Genomic DNA, 19,284 nt, shown 5'->3' with positions numbered 1-19,284 from the left:
AATCTCCCTGCTACAGTCTCTTATATATTCAGAATAGTAAGTATTGAGTAGAAAGGCGGTTATAGTTTTGTAATTGTTTTCTGTATTTGCAACTGTGTATCTGGCTGGTAGAGTTGTAATGTGTATTTGGCTGAAAGTATTTTAAATTGTATTTCTGCTGGAGCAGTCTTTTTCTCCATTTTCTATAAGCTGAAAAACCCTGTAATATTACATCTTGTATTTACAGAGATTTCTTATTTTTTCTTTCTTTTATTAAAAACTTTCTTTTTAAATAACTAATTGATTTTTCCCCCCTCTGGTTAAGGCTGAGGTATTGAGTCTGTACTCACCAGGGAAGTGGTGGGAGACAGGGAGAAAGAAGGGAGGGGGAAAAGGGGGAATTCCTTTGTTTAGATTCACGGAGCTTGAATCTGTATTGTCTCTGGGTGAGGGAAAGAGGGGAGGGGTGGAGGTGGAAAGCCTCTGTTTTAAGAATCAAGGAGTTGAATCCCAGTGATCTTCCAGGGTAACCCAGGGACGGAAAGCCTAGGAGAGGCACTAGTGAGGGAAAGGGGGGGGGTCTGGGTCTTGGGGGTCCCCAGGGAAGGTTTTGGGGAGACCAGAGTTTATCAGGCACTCAAAGTCCTGATTGGTGGCAGCGAATCAGACCTAAGCTGGTAATTAAGTTTAGAGGAATTCTTGCTAGTACCTCATTTTTTGGACTCTAACGTTCAGATTGGGAATAGAATACTATGACAACTGCACACTCTACAAGGGCTCAAGCCTCATCTGCTGTTTTCCTGGCTCACGTGCCCATCGACGAGATATGTCGCGCAGCTACCTGGTCCTCGATGCATACCTTCGCCTCTCATTATACCCTGGTTCAGCAGTCCAGAGATGACGCAGCCTTTGGCTCCGCAGTATTACACTCTGCGACATCTCACTCCGACCCCACTGCCTAGGTAAGGCTTGGGAATCACCTAATTGGAATGGATCTGAGCAAGCACTCGAAGAAGAAAAGACGGTTACCGCCCCCTTGGTAACTGTTGTTCTTCGAGATGTGTTGCTCATATCCATTCCAAACCCGCCCTCCTTCCCCACTGTCGGAGTAACTGGCAAGAAGTAATTGAGGAGCGGTTGGGTTGGCAGGGGTTTATATCCTGCGCCATGGTGGCGCCACTCCAGGGGGCAACCCAGCCGACACACCGGGGATTGCTAGGGTAAAAATCTTCCAACGAATGTGCACGTGGCGCGCGGACACCTAACTGGAATGGATATGAGCAACACATCTCGAAGAACAACAGTTACAAAGGTGAGTAACCCTCTTTAACTGCTGCTGCAGGAGAACATCATTCTTTCATTTCTAAAAATAAATTGAATCCTTGGAGACATCATACTTACAATGTATTTATAGGTACAATAAACTGAAAAGAGGCACCTCTGCTGAGATCAGTCATAATCTAACCTCCTGGTACCCTGTGCAGTAGGCGAAAAAGTGGCGGGAAATTAATAACCGAGTGAAAAATAAAAAAGTGACAAGTGGTAGTATACTAAGGTGAGGTGGTGTTGGGCTCATCCAGACTCTCTCTTTTTTGGCTCCAGCTGCTTCTCCTTTTGTCGCCTACTCCTTAAGCATAATTATAATCGGACCTTGCCTCACGCAGTGCCTTTTCATCAGTACAAGGCAGCATTATGTGTCATCAATTTACAAGTGGGGAAACTGAGGCACAAAGTGATGCCTTGACTAGCTCAAGGACCAGACTCCAGGTCACTGGTGGCCCACGTGCCAAGCACAAGACACTGGCGGCAGATGCTCCGCAAGCCGGACACTGCGCAGCCAGCAGCGCGCGCTGGGCAGCCTCCCCCGCCTCGGCAGGCAGGGATCATGCTGGGAGCCCCGCCCTCTGGCACCCCGTGGTCCGAGCACCCAGCCCCGCCCCGGCTCCCAGCGGCTGCGGGGTGTCCTCCTGCCCGCTAGGTGGGGCGCTGGCGGGCGGGCTGCTCTCTGCGCATGCTCGCGGGAAGGGCAAAGCCTTGCTCGCGGCGCGGGCCGGTGCCGCGCAGAGGTGATGGGTGGCACGGTGACCCGCGCGTTCCGCAACTTCAACCTGGAGAACCGGGCCACCCGCGAGATCAGCAAGAACAAGCCCACGTCCGCCCCCCGGCACCCCGTCGCCATGCCGGGCCCGCTGCCTGGTGAGTGCCCGCGGCCGGCGCTGCGCCCCAAGGCCACGGGCCCTAGGGAGCGAGAGTGGGGGCGGGGTTACGGGGGCGGGGCGAACCGTGGGGGGTTACAGGGCGGTGGGTACGCGGGGCAGTAGGGCGCGTGCGCGGAGGAGTGGTGGTGTCCTGGGGGCGGGAGGGTGCAGGGAATGGGTGTGGGAGGGTTACGGGGAGGTGGGATGCGGGGGATTATGGGGGCGGGGTTGGGATGTGTGGGTGGCTAGGGGGTGGGATGCAAGTATAGGGATAGGCTGATGAGACAGCAGTGTGAAAAATCGGGATGGGGTGGGGGGTAGTAGGTGCCTATATAAAACAAAGCCCCAAATACCAGGACTGTCCCTATAAAATCGGGACATCTGGTCACCCTAATGGGGGATTACAGGGGGGGTGGGATGCAGAGTGTGGGTGTGTGTGGGACGGTTACAGGGGGGTGGGATGCAGATACGGATGCAGGGTATGGGTGGGGGATTACAGGAGGGTGGGATGCAGGCTATGGGTGTGGGGGGGCATGGGGGAGGATTCAGGTATGGGTGGGGAGAAATTACAGGAGGTGGGATGCAGGATATGGGCAGGGGGAGTTTACGGAGGATGGGATATAGGGTATGGGTAGGGGTTACGGGGGTGGGATGCAGGGTATGGGTGTGTGTGCGAGGGTTGCAGGGGGGTGGAATCGGGGTGAGAGGTTACGGGGGGGTGGGATGCAGGGGATGTATAGGGGCAGTTAAAGGGAGGAGGGGGTTGTGTGAGGAGTCCTCCTGCAGGATGTGCACGAATTCACAACATGAGAGCGGATGCAGGCTGGTGTAGCCAGTGACATTTAATTTCACCGGCCGCTGCCCTCTGGGTGCCTCCTGGGGTCTGGGTCTGCCAGCTGCTACCTGTTGTGAATATCTGCCATGTAGCCCTGTTGCTTGGCTGGATGCTGCTGGTCCAGGGCCTATGCTTGGAGGTGTAGTCCACACCTCGCAACCTGTTATTTGATTTCTGGGTTTTGTGGCTTTGTATGGAAACCCAGTCTTGCTTGCCCTTACTTCTGGGCTGTTCTGTAGCTGGTAGTGTGGCAGCAATTCTTGGGTAGTTTTACAACAGGCTATGTAAAAAGAACTAGCAAAGTCAGTGCAACTAAAATTTCATACAGTGACTTATTTATGCTGCTCTGTATATATTGTGCACTGAACCATAAATACAATATTTATATTGCAATACATTTCTTTTGTAAGTATATGGTAAAAATGAGGAAAGTAAGCAATTTTTCAGTAATAGTGTGCTGTGACACTTTTTTTGTATTTTTATGTCTGATGTTGTAAGCAAGTAGTTTTTAAGTGAAATTTGGGATTATGCAAGACAAATCAGACTCCTGAAAGAGGTACAGTAGTCTGGTAATGTTGAGAACGACTGGTGTAGGTGACCCTGTTAAGGTAAGCACAGGATCAGTGCCTGGTTCTGCCTCACTCTGCTTTGGCCAAGTCACTTCTGTGTCTGTTTCACTATCCGTGACAGGGTAACTGCTATTGCAGTACCTGGCAGGCATGTTGTGATGGATTCAGAGTTTGCACAGCACTCTGAAAAATAACGGCACGTCTACAGTGGCACAGCTGTGGTACTGCCACTGTAATACTGTAGTATAGGTGCTTCCTACATCCATGGAAGAGTTTTTTCCATCAATGTAGTTAATCCACCTCTCCAAGAAGTGGTATGTAGGTCATTGGAAAAATTCCCAGCTGTGTCTACACTGAGTGTTAGGTTGACCTAACTAACTATGTCATGTAGGGCATGACATTTTTCATAGCCCTGAGCAATGTAGCTAAATTGATATAATTTTTAGGTGTATACCAGGCCTAACTGTTGCTTAGTATTGCAATTTCTTTTCTTGAATAGCCATAATAGATTCTCCTTTTCCTGTGTACGAGACAACATTAAGTATTGTGACTATCAGAACTAATGCAAAAATGAGATTTGCCTGGAAGTGTTCACACGCTTTCATTTTCACTTGAGTTGTGTGATGTCTCATGGTTAAAGCCCTCCAAATTCACAGCCATGAAAAACGCATCATGGACCGTGAAATCTGGTCTCTTGTGTGCTTTTACCCTATACTATACAGATTTCATGGGGGAGATCAGTGTTTCTCAAATTGGGGGTCCTGGCCCAAAAGAAGTTGAAGAGGAGTCACAAGGTTATTTTAGGGGGTCATGGTATCGCCACCCTTACTTCTGCGCTGACTTCAGAATTGGGTGGCCAGAGAGTGATGGCTCTTGGCCAGGTGCCCAGTTCTGAAGGCAGCACCCCACCAGTAGCAGCATAGAAGGAAGGTTAGCAATACTATACCATGCCACCCTTATTTCTGCGTCTGCTGCTCTGGGCTCTTGGCCAGCAGCCACCACTCTCCAGCTGCTTAGCTCTGAAGGCAGCAGTGCAGAAGTAAGGGTAGCAGTACTACAACCCCCACCCCCCATTAACCTTGTGAACCCCACAACTCCTTTTTGGGTCAGAACTCCTACAGTCATAACACCATGAAATTTCAGATTTAAATATCTGAAATCATGAAATTTACCATTTTTAAAATCCTACGGGCTGTAAAATTGACTAGAATGGATTATGAATTTGGTATGGCCCTAATCATAGGCATTATAAACCATGAAGAATATGAGCGGGAGAGAGTTATTTTCTGCTTTAAATCTTTTTTCTTAGATGATCCAGAAATCCAAGAGGAAATTCGCAGAAAAGATGACAAACTTCTCGCCTTATTAAAAGAGGTTTATGTTGATTCCAGAGAGCCACCTGTACGAGTGAGCATGTCTTCTTTCTGTAATGGGTATAGCAGCAAGCACTTTTCAGATGACAAAAGCAACATATCAATGCTCATGTGGTGAATAGGCTTTATGAAGTCTGTTGTCTTAGTAGCTTACTAGCTTTTAATAGATGAAACTGAGCTTTTTTATTGCTGTTTTGTATTTCAGTTGTGTAATAGAAGTCTAATTTCAAGGTCACATCCTTATTTAAGGGTACCATCAACCTTTCTTTATGCCCCCCGTTTTCCTTCCTCTATATGAAGCTGTCTATACAGGCATGTTCCTCTATCACATAGAGACTGCATCTGTGTGCACCTTCCTTGTGCCACAGCCCCCAAAGTATACTCACAGATTTGGGTTTCTAGAAGTTTAAGCAGCCAGTCTGTGGAAGGGATGGAAAATAGGAGGTTAGAGAGGAGATAGAATTCCTAATGCTATAGGTGGTAGAAGAAATTGGGACTTGTGTGGGAGAGGGTTTGTAGTTCTGCTGGGAGAGCAAAGAGACTAGTACCAAGAGTAAAGAAATTATTAAAATATCGCTTAAAATGTTGGTGTCCCTTTCAGTGAAGTCCTGTATCTGTTTGGGTGAGGAAATGGTAAGATGTTTTATTTATATTTTCCTGTACAATAATCTAGATTTTTTTCCATGAAATGGATAAACTAACAGCAGTTGTCTGTGTGATCTGCATGCAAGGCTCAACATATTGGCATTAGATTAAAAAAAGTTAGTCTTAGGCCTCTCTTATGCTTGTTTTCACTTATTGTTTATACCGGTATTGCGGCCAATACCGCTATGTGAGAGAGACAAGGTGGATGAGATAATATCCTGACTTGGAGAAGAGCTCTGTGGAGGCCGAGAGCTTGTCTCTTTCACCAACAGAAGTTGATCCAGTAAAAGATATTACCTCATCCACTTTGTCTCTCTCTTAAATTTGGCATTTTTATAACGCCTTCCATCTAAGACAAAAAAATTTTTAGAAATGTTAATGTAACTCCGATAATGTCCCTGTGAAATATGTAAATAATGTTATCTCCATTTTATTTTGATAATAGAGAAGCTAAAAACCTAATCCTGCAAAGTGCTGAACACCTGATTTCAGTGGAAGTTGGGGCTGCTCAGAAATATATGGGACAAAACTTTCATATGTCTTGTCCTGAAATTAGGCATTACATTCACATTAACACCTATATCAGTGGACTGAATTTCAGAGGTGCCGAGCACCAGCAGTTCCCACTGATGTCAGTGGGAATGGTGGATGTTCAGCTATTCAGAAAACTAAGCTATTTATTTAGGTGCTGAACATTTGGACATGGTAACTGTTTCTGAAACTGTGGTCTATATAGAACACAGTGCTTTGAGGACATAGAATTGTTGGACTATGGTAGTAATTTTCAATCTGTGATCCCCTGGGGGTCCACAGAATAAGATTTCCAAAGGGGTCTGCATTTCCATTTGAAATGTGTTAGGGGTCCACAAATGAAAAAAGGTTGAAAACCACTGACTTATGGTCTAAGAAAGAGAGGAAATCCATGAGGATCAAAGTCTTTACAATGGAAAAACTGGAGAGCCTGTTATAGTAATTAAAGTTTTCATTTTAATTAAAAGAAATAGGTGAGAAATATGCAGTTTGCAGACAAAACAGAACTCTGATTGACTTGAACTTTTTTCTCCTCCCACACTAGGTAAAAGATGAAGGTGGAATTATCCCAAGTAAACAGCAGGAATACAGACTTACAAAACTTGGTCATTTAAGAGATCTAGATATTCCAAGCATTCCCAAAGGCAAAATTTCTGTGGTGGAGGTTCTGACTCTTCTCAATAATTATAAACTTTCTCCACAAACATGGACCGCAGAGAAAATAGCAAAGGAGTACAGTATAGACTTGAAGGAGGTCACCTCTCTCTTAGAATTCTTTTTACCTTTTACTGTGGAGATCTTTCCTCCCAAAGACAGAAAAGTTTTGTAACCTTCCTAAAGTGATTGCTGAAATCTTGGTTGATCCACTGGTGTCTTCATTTGACACTTCTCATACACTGTTTGTGTGGGAATTTGGTCTCATGCTCTTAAAGGTTGCCCTCTTGTAGCAATAAGATGCTTTATTTAAATGACTGCATTCTCTGTGTGACTGCTGCATGTGAAAACAATGTATTTGATATATTCTGGTTCATAACCTGTCTCATTTATGCCAGATAAGGAGACAGTCAGTGAAATCTGTTAAGGACAATAAATGATCCACTTAAATTGTTCCAGTTGTTTTCAGAAACAGTTTTTTTTTTAAATAAATATCACCTCTTACTGAGAAGTCAAATGGAAATGTGTTGTCTTTGGACTTCATTCAACCAGTGTTTTCTAGTGAATCTGCAGAAATCTTTATCATGGCACCTATTCTTATTCATGCAACTAGTCTGCAGGTGTACATGCACCTCTGCCTCGATATAACGCAACACGACATAATACGAATTTGGCTATAACATGGTAACGCAGTGCTCTGGGGGGGGCAGGGCTGCGCACTCCAGGGGATGAAAGCAAGTTCGATATAACGTGGTTTCACCTATAACACAGTAAGATTTTTTGGTTCCCGAGGGCAACGTTATATCGAGATCGAGGTAGAGGTATACAATACAACAGAGCCCCTTTTCCTATAATTAAAAAAAGGATGGGAGAGGGTGTTTGCTTCACAAAGAAGGATAATTGCCGGGGAAATAGAATTTTTAAGCATGTCAAGATCTTAAAAGCAAAAGAGGGTGAATTGTATGGGGGAAATTGCTTTTGCACCTTCTTTAAACCGTGGAGCTGTAATGGCTGCTGTTAAGCTTAGCTGCATCTATTCCATTCTAGTTAGCTCCACCTTTGGGGCTAACTTTGTAAGTCATTCATCAATCAGTTTATAAACAGCAGTGTAAAGTGGCAGCATTTGAACCTATTGCAGCTTTCCTTGGCTCCCGCATCTTCATTGTGTGATACAGTGGCTCATCTCATGTATGCATGATAAGTAGGTAGCTTTCAGATTCAGCTGGTTCCTCTTTTCTATAAATAGAAATATCTATGGAGGTCCACTTGTCTTATTTTATATTTATATTTTATATACTAGCCTAAAAACAGAAATTCAGGTAACCAATTTGTGGCTAGACATTTCTATAGAGCCCACTACTGTAATGCTACTATATTACCATGTTGAAAGTAAACTGCATCCTTCAGTGCTCTTAGCCAAGTATGTTACGTGCTTTAAACTAGATGTAGGCTAGTTGCAGGTTGTAAACCTTTTGTTACTATAGCTGTTCAAAATGCGAAAATATTGTCTTGCATTGGTGATTGAATAATATGGACTTTCATGGTAATATGAGCAATGTTAAACTTTATGTTTAGTGTCTTTTCTGTTTGGGAGGAGGAAGGAGAAACCTTGCCAACTTACAGCTCAACTTCTGCCTAAGGCCTTCTTAAAATACTGTTGCTGTCCTTCAGGATTAATAACCACTCGTACATTTAGAACTTAAAATCAGGTAAATTCTGAAGGAGGGGATACAAACACATCTAGAACAGGCTTCTTTTAAAAATGTGCCTGTTTTTTTTTCCCCCTACAGGCTTCTTGAGTTCAGAAGTCAAGTAAAATTCCTAGCAAGACTAACATTAGCTTTGCCATTTCACAACAAAATCCTTTCTACTTGCATTACTAGCTGATTCAAAACAAAACCATTTTCTGCGTAGTACATCAGTGCATTTAAATAGGTTATCCATTTCTAATGCACATGGTATTGTAATATCTCTGTTCCATACAAAATTAACTCAGTTTGTCTATCCATAAAGGAGCCTGCTGGTCTTCAGTCTTAGGTTTAACTGCCCTACGGTATACCATAAAAGGACTGCTTTTCTATTGAGTTATTATTCAAAAAAAGTATTTTGCCTCTGTCTTAATGATCTCTAAAGCTTTGTGGCAACATTCCCAATGAGCAGGCCTACACTGAATGTGTACCTCATGTCTGTGCTAAGTTTTAGGGTTTAATCTCGCTGGAGTTCCTTTCCAGTTTCATTTTTAAATGTGGTTTTGTGGTATTTGTGAGTATTTGCTAGAATAATGAAACATATTTCACTACTTGCACTAAGCAAACATCAGTGATCTAATACAGTTCTTAAGAACATAACAGCAATACTGGGTCAGCCCAAAGGTCCATCTAGCCCAGTATCCTGTCTTCCAACAGTGGCCAATGACAGGTGCCCCAGAGGGAATGAACAGAACAGGTAATCAAGTGATCTATCCCTTGTCGCCTATTCCCAGCTTCTGGCAAACAAAGGCTAGGGACACCATCCCTGTCCAGCCTGGCTAATAGCCATTGATGGACCTATCCTCCATGAACTTATCTAGTTCTTTTTTGAACCCTGTTATAGTCTTGGCCTTCATAATGTTCTCTGGCAAGGAGTTCCACAAGATGACTATAGTTTGTGTGGAAAAATACTTTTGTTTGGTTTAAACCTGTGGCCTATTCATTTCATTTGATGACCCCTAGCCTCCTGAGTACCTTAGTTAATTTTTCTTACCTCGTTGGTATGCTTTTAGTGCAGTCAACTGTCTTACACTTATCTATATTCTCTTGCCTTTTGATCAGATTCTAGTAAATTCTCTCTGATTTTCATATTCATATATTTCTAATTATGCATAATGTTGTTCTACACATTATTTGTTTTTTATATTTTTTCCAACTCATTTTGCTTTTATATCCTCTGTCCTGATAGCATGACTGCACTGATTTTTTTTAATTAACTTCTTGCTTCAGTTACATGTTTAATGTTTTGAAAACATAAAGGTATTTAATTGTGACAGTTCTGGGAGATGGTGCAACATATGCTGACTTTGGGAACCCTCCAAATGTGAAAATTTGCACACTTACTGTCCCAGTTATGCAACATGCCCAGTTTGGTTCATCTTTTTCCCTGCTCTTGGCCAACAGGTGTTTTCTGTCTTTCACCGAAATCAGAATCAAAGTGGTGCAGGTCTGCTGTCAAATCAAATTGTATCTGTCACCATTGTATCAGCTTGGAATATGTGACCATTATGGTATGTGTGCTTTGTGACTTTGTGTGACTGCTGTCCCTGTTTCATTCTAGAGGAAAATTACACTGAGTGCTAATGCAACAGCTGTAAATGTTTACTGTATAAGAATATTAAAATATAATTTTCCAAAGGGCTGTCACTGATTTTGTGACTCTGAATAGTGCTTGGACCTTTTGGTTGGAAATGACATGGATATTCCATTGGGCTGCCTGGCACTGGGGAAGTAGGCTGTGGACTAGATTGTGCCTTTCATGCACGGTCATCAGATGTACTGCAGAGCTGCATTTCCCTGCAGGAGCACCAGCAGGCATTCTCCTTTTCTGAAACAATGTCTCCCTGACAAGGGAGCGAACACACTCTTCCATCCCTTTATGTGGTGCAGCGTAATCCCTCTACTGGGCCTGTGTATGTGGGCATTGTGGGGGGATGGTATGGCCCAACCTGACCCCTGTTCATGTTGGAGCACCAGACACCCCCTGTGCTTCCTACATTATGGAATGACAACTTTGCCTGACTTTTATGCAGACTGTACAAGCCTGTGTGCATCCTCTTTTCCCCCAATCCCCTTGCTATACACCCATGTAAGAGCTAGCCCCTTTCTGGTCTCAAGATACAGATGACTTGATTATCCCTGCAGACCTATACATATGAGAGATGCATAATGGGGCTCAGAAAATGCATTGCCCAATACAATTTATTAAATAGTTACAGACCGCTCCCAATCTGCCTCGTTTTTTGTTTTTTTTTTAATTTTGGTCAGTTGGTTAATTTAACTGTCCATAAGGATTTATTTTTGAGTGAATAATTAGATGTAGGTGGTAGAATATCTTAAGGTATGTTTATATTGCAATTAAACACCTGCAGCTGGCCTGTGTCAGCTGATTCAGGCTTGTGGGCTCAGGATGAGTGGCTGTAAAATTGCAGTGTAGACTTTTGGGCTTGGAGTCAAGCCTGAGCTCAGGGACCTTCACACGTGGTGGGGTTCCAGAATGCGGTCTCCAGCCTGAGCCCGAATATCTTCAGTGCAGTTTTACAGCCCAAGCTCCGGCAGCCCAAGTCAACTGACATGGGCCAGCTGCGAGTGTGTTTACAGCATGGACATACCCTTAAATTCTTCACATGCAGCCTTGCCATTCATGACAGTGAGTTGTCCCTCACATTTGGTGCTGAGGTAGCAGTATCAGGGAAGCATTCTTTGCAGCTTCAGACAGAGAGAGGATGGATGGTCTCCAAACCTCTTGTATTTTCTTATACTGCGGAGCACACCCTTTCTGTGCAGGCTGGGAAAAGGTGTGTGGGCTTTCCTCCTCAGTCCTACGTTATTGCTAACCCCAAGCATTCAAAAATCATAAGGCAGACCCAAAACAGTCATGAAATTGGCTTAAATATTGTAGATTTTTTTTTAAAGTATATTTTGGGTTGTTCTTATTTACCATCACATTTTCAATTTTTTTCTTGGCAACCATGAGGGCTAGAAACTTACTTTTTAAAACATGAAATCTCAATTTCTCATATAATCACATGGCTCCAGAAGCTGATGCTTTAAGAAAAGCACCAAATATTGTGAGATTTAAGATAAAATTTAAATTGACTCCACTAGCGCTCCCAATGATCATTACAAAAGACTGAGTCAGCTGACCCAGTGTTAGCGAGGTGGGGGCAAAGTTGTCTAGTACACCTCCACCCCGATATAACGTGACCTGATATAATGCAAATTTGGATATAACACAGTAAAGGAGTGCTCTGGTGGGTGCTGGGCTGCGCACTTTGGTGGATCAAAGCACGTTCAATATAACGCGGTTTCACCTATAACACGGTAAGATTTTTTGGCTCCCGAGAACAGTGTTATATCTGGGTAGAGGTGTATAGATAGGAACTTGGACATGAAGGCATAACAGCAGGTTATTAGAATATGTCCCTGAGTGAGGAAGTGTCAGAAGGTGAGGGAGATGCTTTTGTATTTGCTGGAATTGATCCCTTTTAAATGTACATGCAATAGAAAGCAATAGCACTTGTGAGCTGGGGTGAATCTCTCTGAGCTGAAAGAAAAGAGAATCCAAAAATCTTGAGAAGTTGCAAACAGTTCTGGCAAAAGCTGGACTCATAACTGCAAGTAAAAAAGGAAACCACCAGCAGCAACACCTGACAGCTGGGATCTGTGCATACATGAGATAGGTCTGTGCTCCAGAAAAGACAAAACAGCAGCAGCAACACAGTAGATTATAAATGTCTGTTACCCAGGGTTTTCAGAAACCAAAGCAGTTGTAACTTGTTTCACTCCAAGCCAACTCAGAAATAAATCAATGGGAACACAGCACTTCTGGCCAATGAAAGATTGAGACAAGTAAGCATGCTCTTATCTAAAACTACTGTTTATTAGATTTAAGCACACACAGACATAAGCAATAGGTTTAGACTACCCCAGCTAATTACCTAAAATCTAAGATGGTATCACATAATTAGCAGCAGGTCAGTGATGGCCAGTTGCTTCTCTGCTGGGAAGCATGGTGTCAGGAAAAAGGCTCTTAGGATAGCTTCAGAGAACTGCACCAAAGTACATTCTATTATCTAGTGGTTTTATAACTAATGTTTACAAAACCTATAATTCACAGTGACCCCTACTGGGTCGTCACTTCTCCTGACTTCAAGCAGTTGCCTATGAACAAAACTTTCCTAACAATCTTAGCCATAATCTTCTATATCAAAGGTGCCCAAACTCAAGGTCTCCACCCACTTATTTTCTTTCAGTCTCATAATGTGTTGACTCTTTTCTCCCCTCCTTCCATTCTGATTAGCAGAAACTGCAAGCCTGCAGCTAGTATTTGACTTTGCCTCCCAAAGCCCTGCTTGTCCAAATTAACCCTTAACTATATGGTATTCTATTTTATTCATTCATGGTGGCTGCATGCACACAATATGGCTGCAATTAGCTTGATCAAATTCTGGGGTATATCACCCCTCAATTCCAGGGTAACAGCTGTACCAACAGAGGTAGATGAAGGCAGAGGTTGCAGAGATGGTATAACATGTTCTTTAAACTAAACTCTCTTCCTTGCTTATTTTCCTGAGAATAAGGCTCCATAAAATGAATATACTGTGCTTGTTTTTTAAATTATTGTGACTCTACTGAGTCTTGTTTGATATTAATTAATGGCCTGATCCTGCAACCTTAGATGACTGGGTAGCAAATACCAAAAATGAGAATGAGATATATAGCTGAGTCTTATCTGCATACTGTTGACCGTAAAGCCCATGGTGTCTTGTTCTCTCTCCCAGTGATCTCATGTATATATTAAAGAGAAGAGAGGATACAATAGTTTGGATCCCCTGTGGGACCCTGCAGGTGAGAGCCTTCAGAGAGGAGGAGGAGTTACCCATCACCACTCCCTGAGTTCTTCTGGAGACACATGACTGGAGCCACGGTAGTACAGGGCCTTCTATTAGTATGTCACCATCCATGCTTGAGGCAAAGCTGTGTTAGCTGAAAATAGGAAAAATAGATTTCAAACCTATTTTTGTAACAGAGTAGTTTCTATAGTGTATTCGGGGACTAAATTATAAAAATAGGACAACACTGTGGTATGGACCCAGCAAGAAAGCACATAGTTTTGCATTAGCGGGTATGTACATGAATTTTTAAGCGGTGAGATATATTGAAATCCAGTTTTAGTCTGTCAGTAAAACTTTTAAAAACACATACATGACTTAAGAGCTTTAGTCCCCTTATATGTTAGAACATAAGAATGGCGATACTGGGTCAGACCAATGGTCCATCTAGTCCAGTGTCCTGTCTTCTGATAGTGGCCAGTGCCAGGTTCTTCAGGGGAATGATCAGAATGGCAATTTTGAGTGATCCCTGTAGTCCAGTCCCAGCTTCTGGCAGTCAGAAGCTTAAGAACACCCAGAGCATGGGGTTACATCCCTAACCATCTTGGCTAGTAGCCATTGATGGTCCTATCCTCCATGAACTTATCTAATTCTTTTTTTAACCCAGTTATAGTTTTGCCCTTAAAACATCCCTTTGCAAGAAGTTCCACGGGTTGACTTTGTGTTGTGTGAAGAAGTATTTCCTTTTGTTTGTTTTCAAACTGCTTCATATTAATTTCATTGGGTGACCCTTGACTCTTGTGTCATGTAAAGTGGTAAATAACGCTTCCTTATTCACTTTCTCCACACCATTCATGATTTTACAGACCTCTGTCATATGCCCCTTTAGTCATCTCTTTTCTAAGATGAACAGTTGTAGACTTTAACCTCTCTTCATATGAAAGCTGTTACATACACCTAATAATTTTTGTTGCCCTTCTCTGTACTTGTTCCATTTCAGTATATCTTTTTAGAGATGGAACAACCAGAACTGCATGCAGTATTCAAGTTATGGGCATATTATGGATTTATATAGTGACATTATGATATTTTCTGTCTTATTATCTATCCCTTTTCTAATATTTCTAACTTTGTTAGCTTTTTTTGACTGCCACTGCACATTGAGTGGATGTTTTCAGAGAACTGTTCAAGATGACTCCAAGCAATATTTCTTGAGCAATAACATCTCAGTTAGACCCTATCATTTTGTATGTGTACTTGGGATTATGTTTTCCGATGCACATTACTTTGCATTTATCAACATTGAATTTCATCTGCCATTTTGTTGCCTATTGGTCCAGTTTGTGAGATCCCTCTGTAACTCTTTGCAGTCAGCTCCGGACTTAATTATCTTGAGTAATTTTGTATCATCTGCAAACTTGGCCACCTCACTGTTCACCCCTTTTCCAGATCATTTATGAATATGTTGAACAGTACTGGGCTCAGTACGTATTGGCACTTCCCGCTATTTACCTCTCTCCACTGTGTAAACTGCTGATTTATTCCTATCCTATGTTTCCTATCTTTTAACCAGTTACTGATTTATGAGAGGACCTTCCTTCTTATGCCATGACTTCTTACTATGATTATGAGCCTTTGGTGTGGGACCTTGTCAAAAAGTTTTTCTGAGAATTCAAGTACGCTATATCAACTGGATCACCCGTGTCTATATGCTTTTTAACCCCCTTCAGAGAATTCTAATAGATTGGTAAAGTATGATTTCCCTTTACAAGAGTCACGTTGATTCTTCCCTAACATATTGTCTTCATCTATGTGTCTGAAAATTGTGTTCTTTACTATAGTTTCAACCAAATTGTCAAGCATGACAGGCACTTATGAGAAAGTTCTGATGCCTTCTAATGAAACTTAGGCTCTTAGGTCTCAAATCCTCAAAAGTACTTATGTTTCTAACTCCTATTGAAATCAATGGGAAGTAAGTACCTAGCTACTGTTAAAAATCTGCCCCTAAGTGCCTAAAGTCACTTTTGAAAATGGGACTTCGGTGCTTTTGAAAATTTTGCCTACTGTACACATTCCTCCCATAAATTCCTAACAAAACATATATATATATACACTGTGACAGTTTGGACCCCCCTTTCTGGGATCCTACCTGATGTACTGGGATTTCACTAAGCCTCTCCTGTTCAGTAAGCCTTGGTTCCCTCTCCCTGCTTTGCTGAATTAGGCTCACTGGTCTCTTGCAGCACACACACACAGGTAGGGCACACCCCACTGCAGACACAGACTGGAAGTCAGCTCTGTGCAAGAGGACTCCCCCAGCACGCACGTGCACACCCCTTGTTGGGAGATAAACCCAAAATAATACTGTCTTGCTTGGTATAGAAAAATCTGCACAGTGCAGGATCATAAAAATCCACTTTCTTCCTCAATGTGAAGAAAGATGTGCACATTTCTTCCCTCTCCCCACCTCCAGTTAGAAATTGCATAAACTGGGTTTTATTATAAACAAGAAATAAGTTTATTAACTATCAAAGGTGGATTTTAAATGAATATAAGAGAAAGAACAAAGCAGATTACTGAGCAAATAGACAAAGTATTCCAGCTAAGCTCAATGTACTTCAGAAACAGGTTACAAAATGTAATTTCTTACCCTAAATGTTATTTTAGGCAGGTTGCAAAGTTTCTGTGGTTTAGAGTTCCAGTTATATTTCTTGTCAGACAGGACCCCTGTCTCAGTCTGGACTCCCCCCACCCTGCCTTGCCTTCAGGTGGCTTTAGCAGTCTTTCTTCTTGGGCAGATAGACCATGGAGAGGAGGAGTCCTGTTTGCCTTCGTCCCCACCCTTAAATAGAATTTACATAAGGTAGGAATCCTGTGTTTCCCAAACTTGACATTTCCCACCCCCCACCCCAGTTAAAAGAATTCCCAGGTAATGTTTAGTATCAGGTAACAAGACCACCTGACTCTGTAGTATCACAGTGACCATGAGTGGGTAACTGTATGGAGCGTCGGCAGGAAGACCAAGCCTTTTCACAGTCCACTGTCCTCACTGATGGGCCATCAGCCCTGTCTGGCTTTTCCATCATTGTACCTGAATTGTTAGCAGTGGGCATCACTCAAAGTAGCATAGCTGAAATACAGATACTAAGCTCTGGTCTACACTGGGGGAGGAGGCTCGACCTAAGGGTACATCCAGACTGCCCACCATATCAGTGGGTAGCGATTGATTTTTCGGGGATCGATATATCGTGTCTCATCTAAACACGATATATCAATACCCAAACATGCTCCCTTGACTCCGGAACTCCACTGGAGCAAGCGGCGGTAGCAGAGTCGACACAGGGAGCCGCGGATGTCGATCCCACGCCATGAGGACTCGAGGTAAATTGATCTAAGATACTTCGACTTCAGCTATGCTATCCACGTAGCTGAAGTTGCGTATCTTAGATCGATACCCCCCCTAGTGTAGACCAGCCCTCAGATACACAACTTCAGCTACACGAATAGCTATTTGTGTAGCTGAAGTTGGCGTATCTTAGGTAGACTTACCTGGCCGTGAGGACAGTGGCGAGTCGACTGCTTCCACTTCCTTGTTGATGCCACTTCTGCCTGTCACAAGCTGGAGTTCCTGAGTTGATGGGGAGCGCGTTCAGGGATCGGTTTATCCACATCTATATGAGATGCAATAAATCAATCCCCAATAGATTGATCTCTACCCGCCAATCCAGCAGGTAGTGAAGACCTGCCCATAGTCAATATTCCTAACTTCAGATACAGAAATAATACAGGCATACAAATTGGATAATCACATTCAGTAAATTATAACCTTTCCAATGATACCCTACAAGACTTATCTTGCTAAAGTGCATCTCAGTTGTGTCATATTCATATCATAAACATATTTTCATAAAGAATATGGGGTGTAACATCACATATACATTTAAAAGGAAGAAAATAAGGAAATGTCACAGTGATCCCAAATTTTCTCTGCAAAAGATCTTACATTTCTATGGAGGTAGTCAATGCCATTACCATCCGCTATTCCCTAACTGCATGGAATGCTCTTAATTTTCCCTGGTAGTTTGCTGCTGAATGCCATCTGTCAGGTCACTGGTACTCTTTTATAGATTTTTTAATTGACTGTGTACAATGGGTGAAGTTGATTTACTGTGTACTTAAAGCTACAATGAAACTGGGATAAATGGTAAGTAAGTGCATTAAATAGCAATGAATTAAAGCAAACAAGACTAGAAGATGTCTTCTAACACACGATAATGTCACTCTCTTGGTTTTAGAGTAGCAACTGTGTTAGTCTGTATCCGCAAAAAGAACAGGAGTACTTGTGGCACCTTAGAGACTAACAAATTTATTTGAGCATAAGCTTTTGTGGGCTACAGCCCACTTTACTGGATGGTAGAATGGAACATATAGCAACAAGGAGATAGATATTTCCCCATGTTAAATATCCTCACACCTTGTTGTCAAAGTCTCTGAAATGGGCTATCTTGATTATCACTTCAAAAGTTTTTTTTTCTCCTGCTGATTATAGTTCATCTTAATTAATTAGCCTCTTAGAGTGGGTAGGACAACCCCCACCTTTTCATGTTCTCTGTATGTATATATATCTCCTTACTATATGTTCCATTCTGTGTATCCAGTGAAGTGGGCAGTAGCCCACGAAAGCTTATGCTCAAATAAATTTGTTAGTCTCTAAGGTGCCACAAGTACTCTTGTTCTCTTGGTTTTGTTTCTCTGCAGAAGAGGAATGTGTGAATATATTTTATGCTATAATTCTGCCTTTTGCAATAAGCTGTCAGCAGTTAAGATTTCCTATGTGGGAGGAAATTCGCAGTTGCTGTCCTCACCTAACAAAGGTGAATTCTTATCAGTTCACTTAAGAACACACGGTATTTTATGCTTTGACATCTTTTATATTGTAAAATTCCTTCCCATTAGTGTATGAGCTTGTGAAATGTGCCTATTCTGGTGAATCTTTTAACAGACTGATATACATTTATTCACAATGTAATATATCTTTTGAAAAAAATTTACTTTTCTTTGTTCTTAGAGAAATTATTTGAAATGCAGTCCAATCTATACTCTGATGATTAAAAGTTTGGGGTTGTGTTGAAGACAAGTTTTCTGGGTTTTTTTCAGACATATCATAAATATCTGTTCATAATATATTGTCTCCACCACATAAATAGTTGCTAGCCCTTGAACCCTAATGGAACCGCAAAACTTCTGAAAGGCCCTTAGGAAAAATATTGTTTCTCTGACAGACCACTCTACCAGACCCTCATTAGGTTGCTGTATTCAGGGCCTTGTGCTTTCTGCAGTGCTGCTGCTGTGGAATTTGCTCCAGAATCCATCTTTTGCCATAAAATTGTGCGGTAGAACCTAAGCTTTCATGTTATCAAAGTCTTGATAACATGATATCAAGTTATCAAAGTTATCAAAGAAAAGCTTGCAAATGTGACCTGCGTGTAAACCAATACAGTGATGGCTCCTTGAGTCTGAGGCAGCCTGAAACAATAGCTCTGAGAGCTGTGAATTGCTCCTTTTGTCTTAATGAGTGGTTAATGCTGGAACTTAATAATGAAAATCTAAGACAAATTGTAAATGTGGTAACATGATAAATGCAATATAATACTAACAGATCTCATAGGGCTTCTGTACTTGTATTCTTTCTTTTCCTGGTGAATTAATCAAAATCTCCACAGAATTAGGGTTACTCCCGTAGAGTATAGGTCCAGCTTGCCCCATGGTATACGGGGCCTTTCGTTATAATAATCCTTATCCTTAACCAGTGGTAGGTTGGCTCCCAGGTGCTCTCTTCTTTGGCTTATGCCACACAGATCACCTTAGTTTACAGATGACCTGAGACAAAAAACGTGGGAGGGAAAATGTTTTAAAT

At 42.3% G+C, this 19,284-nt stretch overlaps 1 protein-coding gene across 1 annotated transcript; it reads left to right on the top strand.

The window, feature by feature from the left end:
* The first annotated feature begins 1,977 nt into the window (after window positions 1-1,977).
* On the top strand, window positions 1,978-7,238 carry NDUFAF4 (NADH:ubiquinone oxidoreductase complex assembly factor 4). The gene is made up of 3 exons (XM_032774064.2): window positions 1,978-2,175; window positions 4,891-4,988; window positions 6,675-7,238. The coding sequence occupies exons 1-3, from the start codon at window positions 2,049-2,051 to the stop codon at window positions 6,957-6,959; spliced, it is 510 nt and encodes a 169-aa protein (XP_032629955.1). The 5' UTR covers window positions 1,978-2,048; the 3' UTR covers window positions 6,960-7,238.
* Window positions 7,239-19,284: the final 12,046 nt, after the last annotated feature.

This window comes from Chelonoidis abingdonii, chromosome 3, assembly GCF_003597395.2.
Source record: "Chelonoidis abingdonii isolate Lonesome George chromosome 3, CheloAbing_2.0, whole genome shotgun sequence".
NCBI lineage: Eukaryota > Metazoa > Chordata > Testudines > Testudinidae > Chelonoidis > Chelonoidis abingdonii.
This window is presented reverse-complemented; position numbering and strand designations above follow the sequence as displayed.

Bases quoted from the DNA above. Each gene is read 5' to 3' on its own strand.
- NDUFAF4 (XM_032774064.2), top strand. From the start codon at position 2,049: ATGGGTGGCACGGTGACCCGCGCGTTCCGCAACTTCAACCTGGAGAAC. The intron at 2,176-4,890 runs GTGAGTGCCCGC...CTTTTTTCTTAG, and splicing joins CATGCCGGGCCCGCTGCCTG to ATGATCCAGAAATCCAAGAG. The intron at 4,989-6,674 runs GTGAGCATGTCT...CTCCCACACTAG, and splicing joins CCAGAGAGCCACCTGTACGA to GTAAAAGATGAAGGTGGAAT.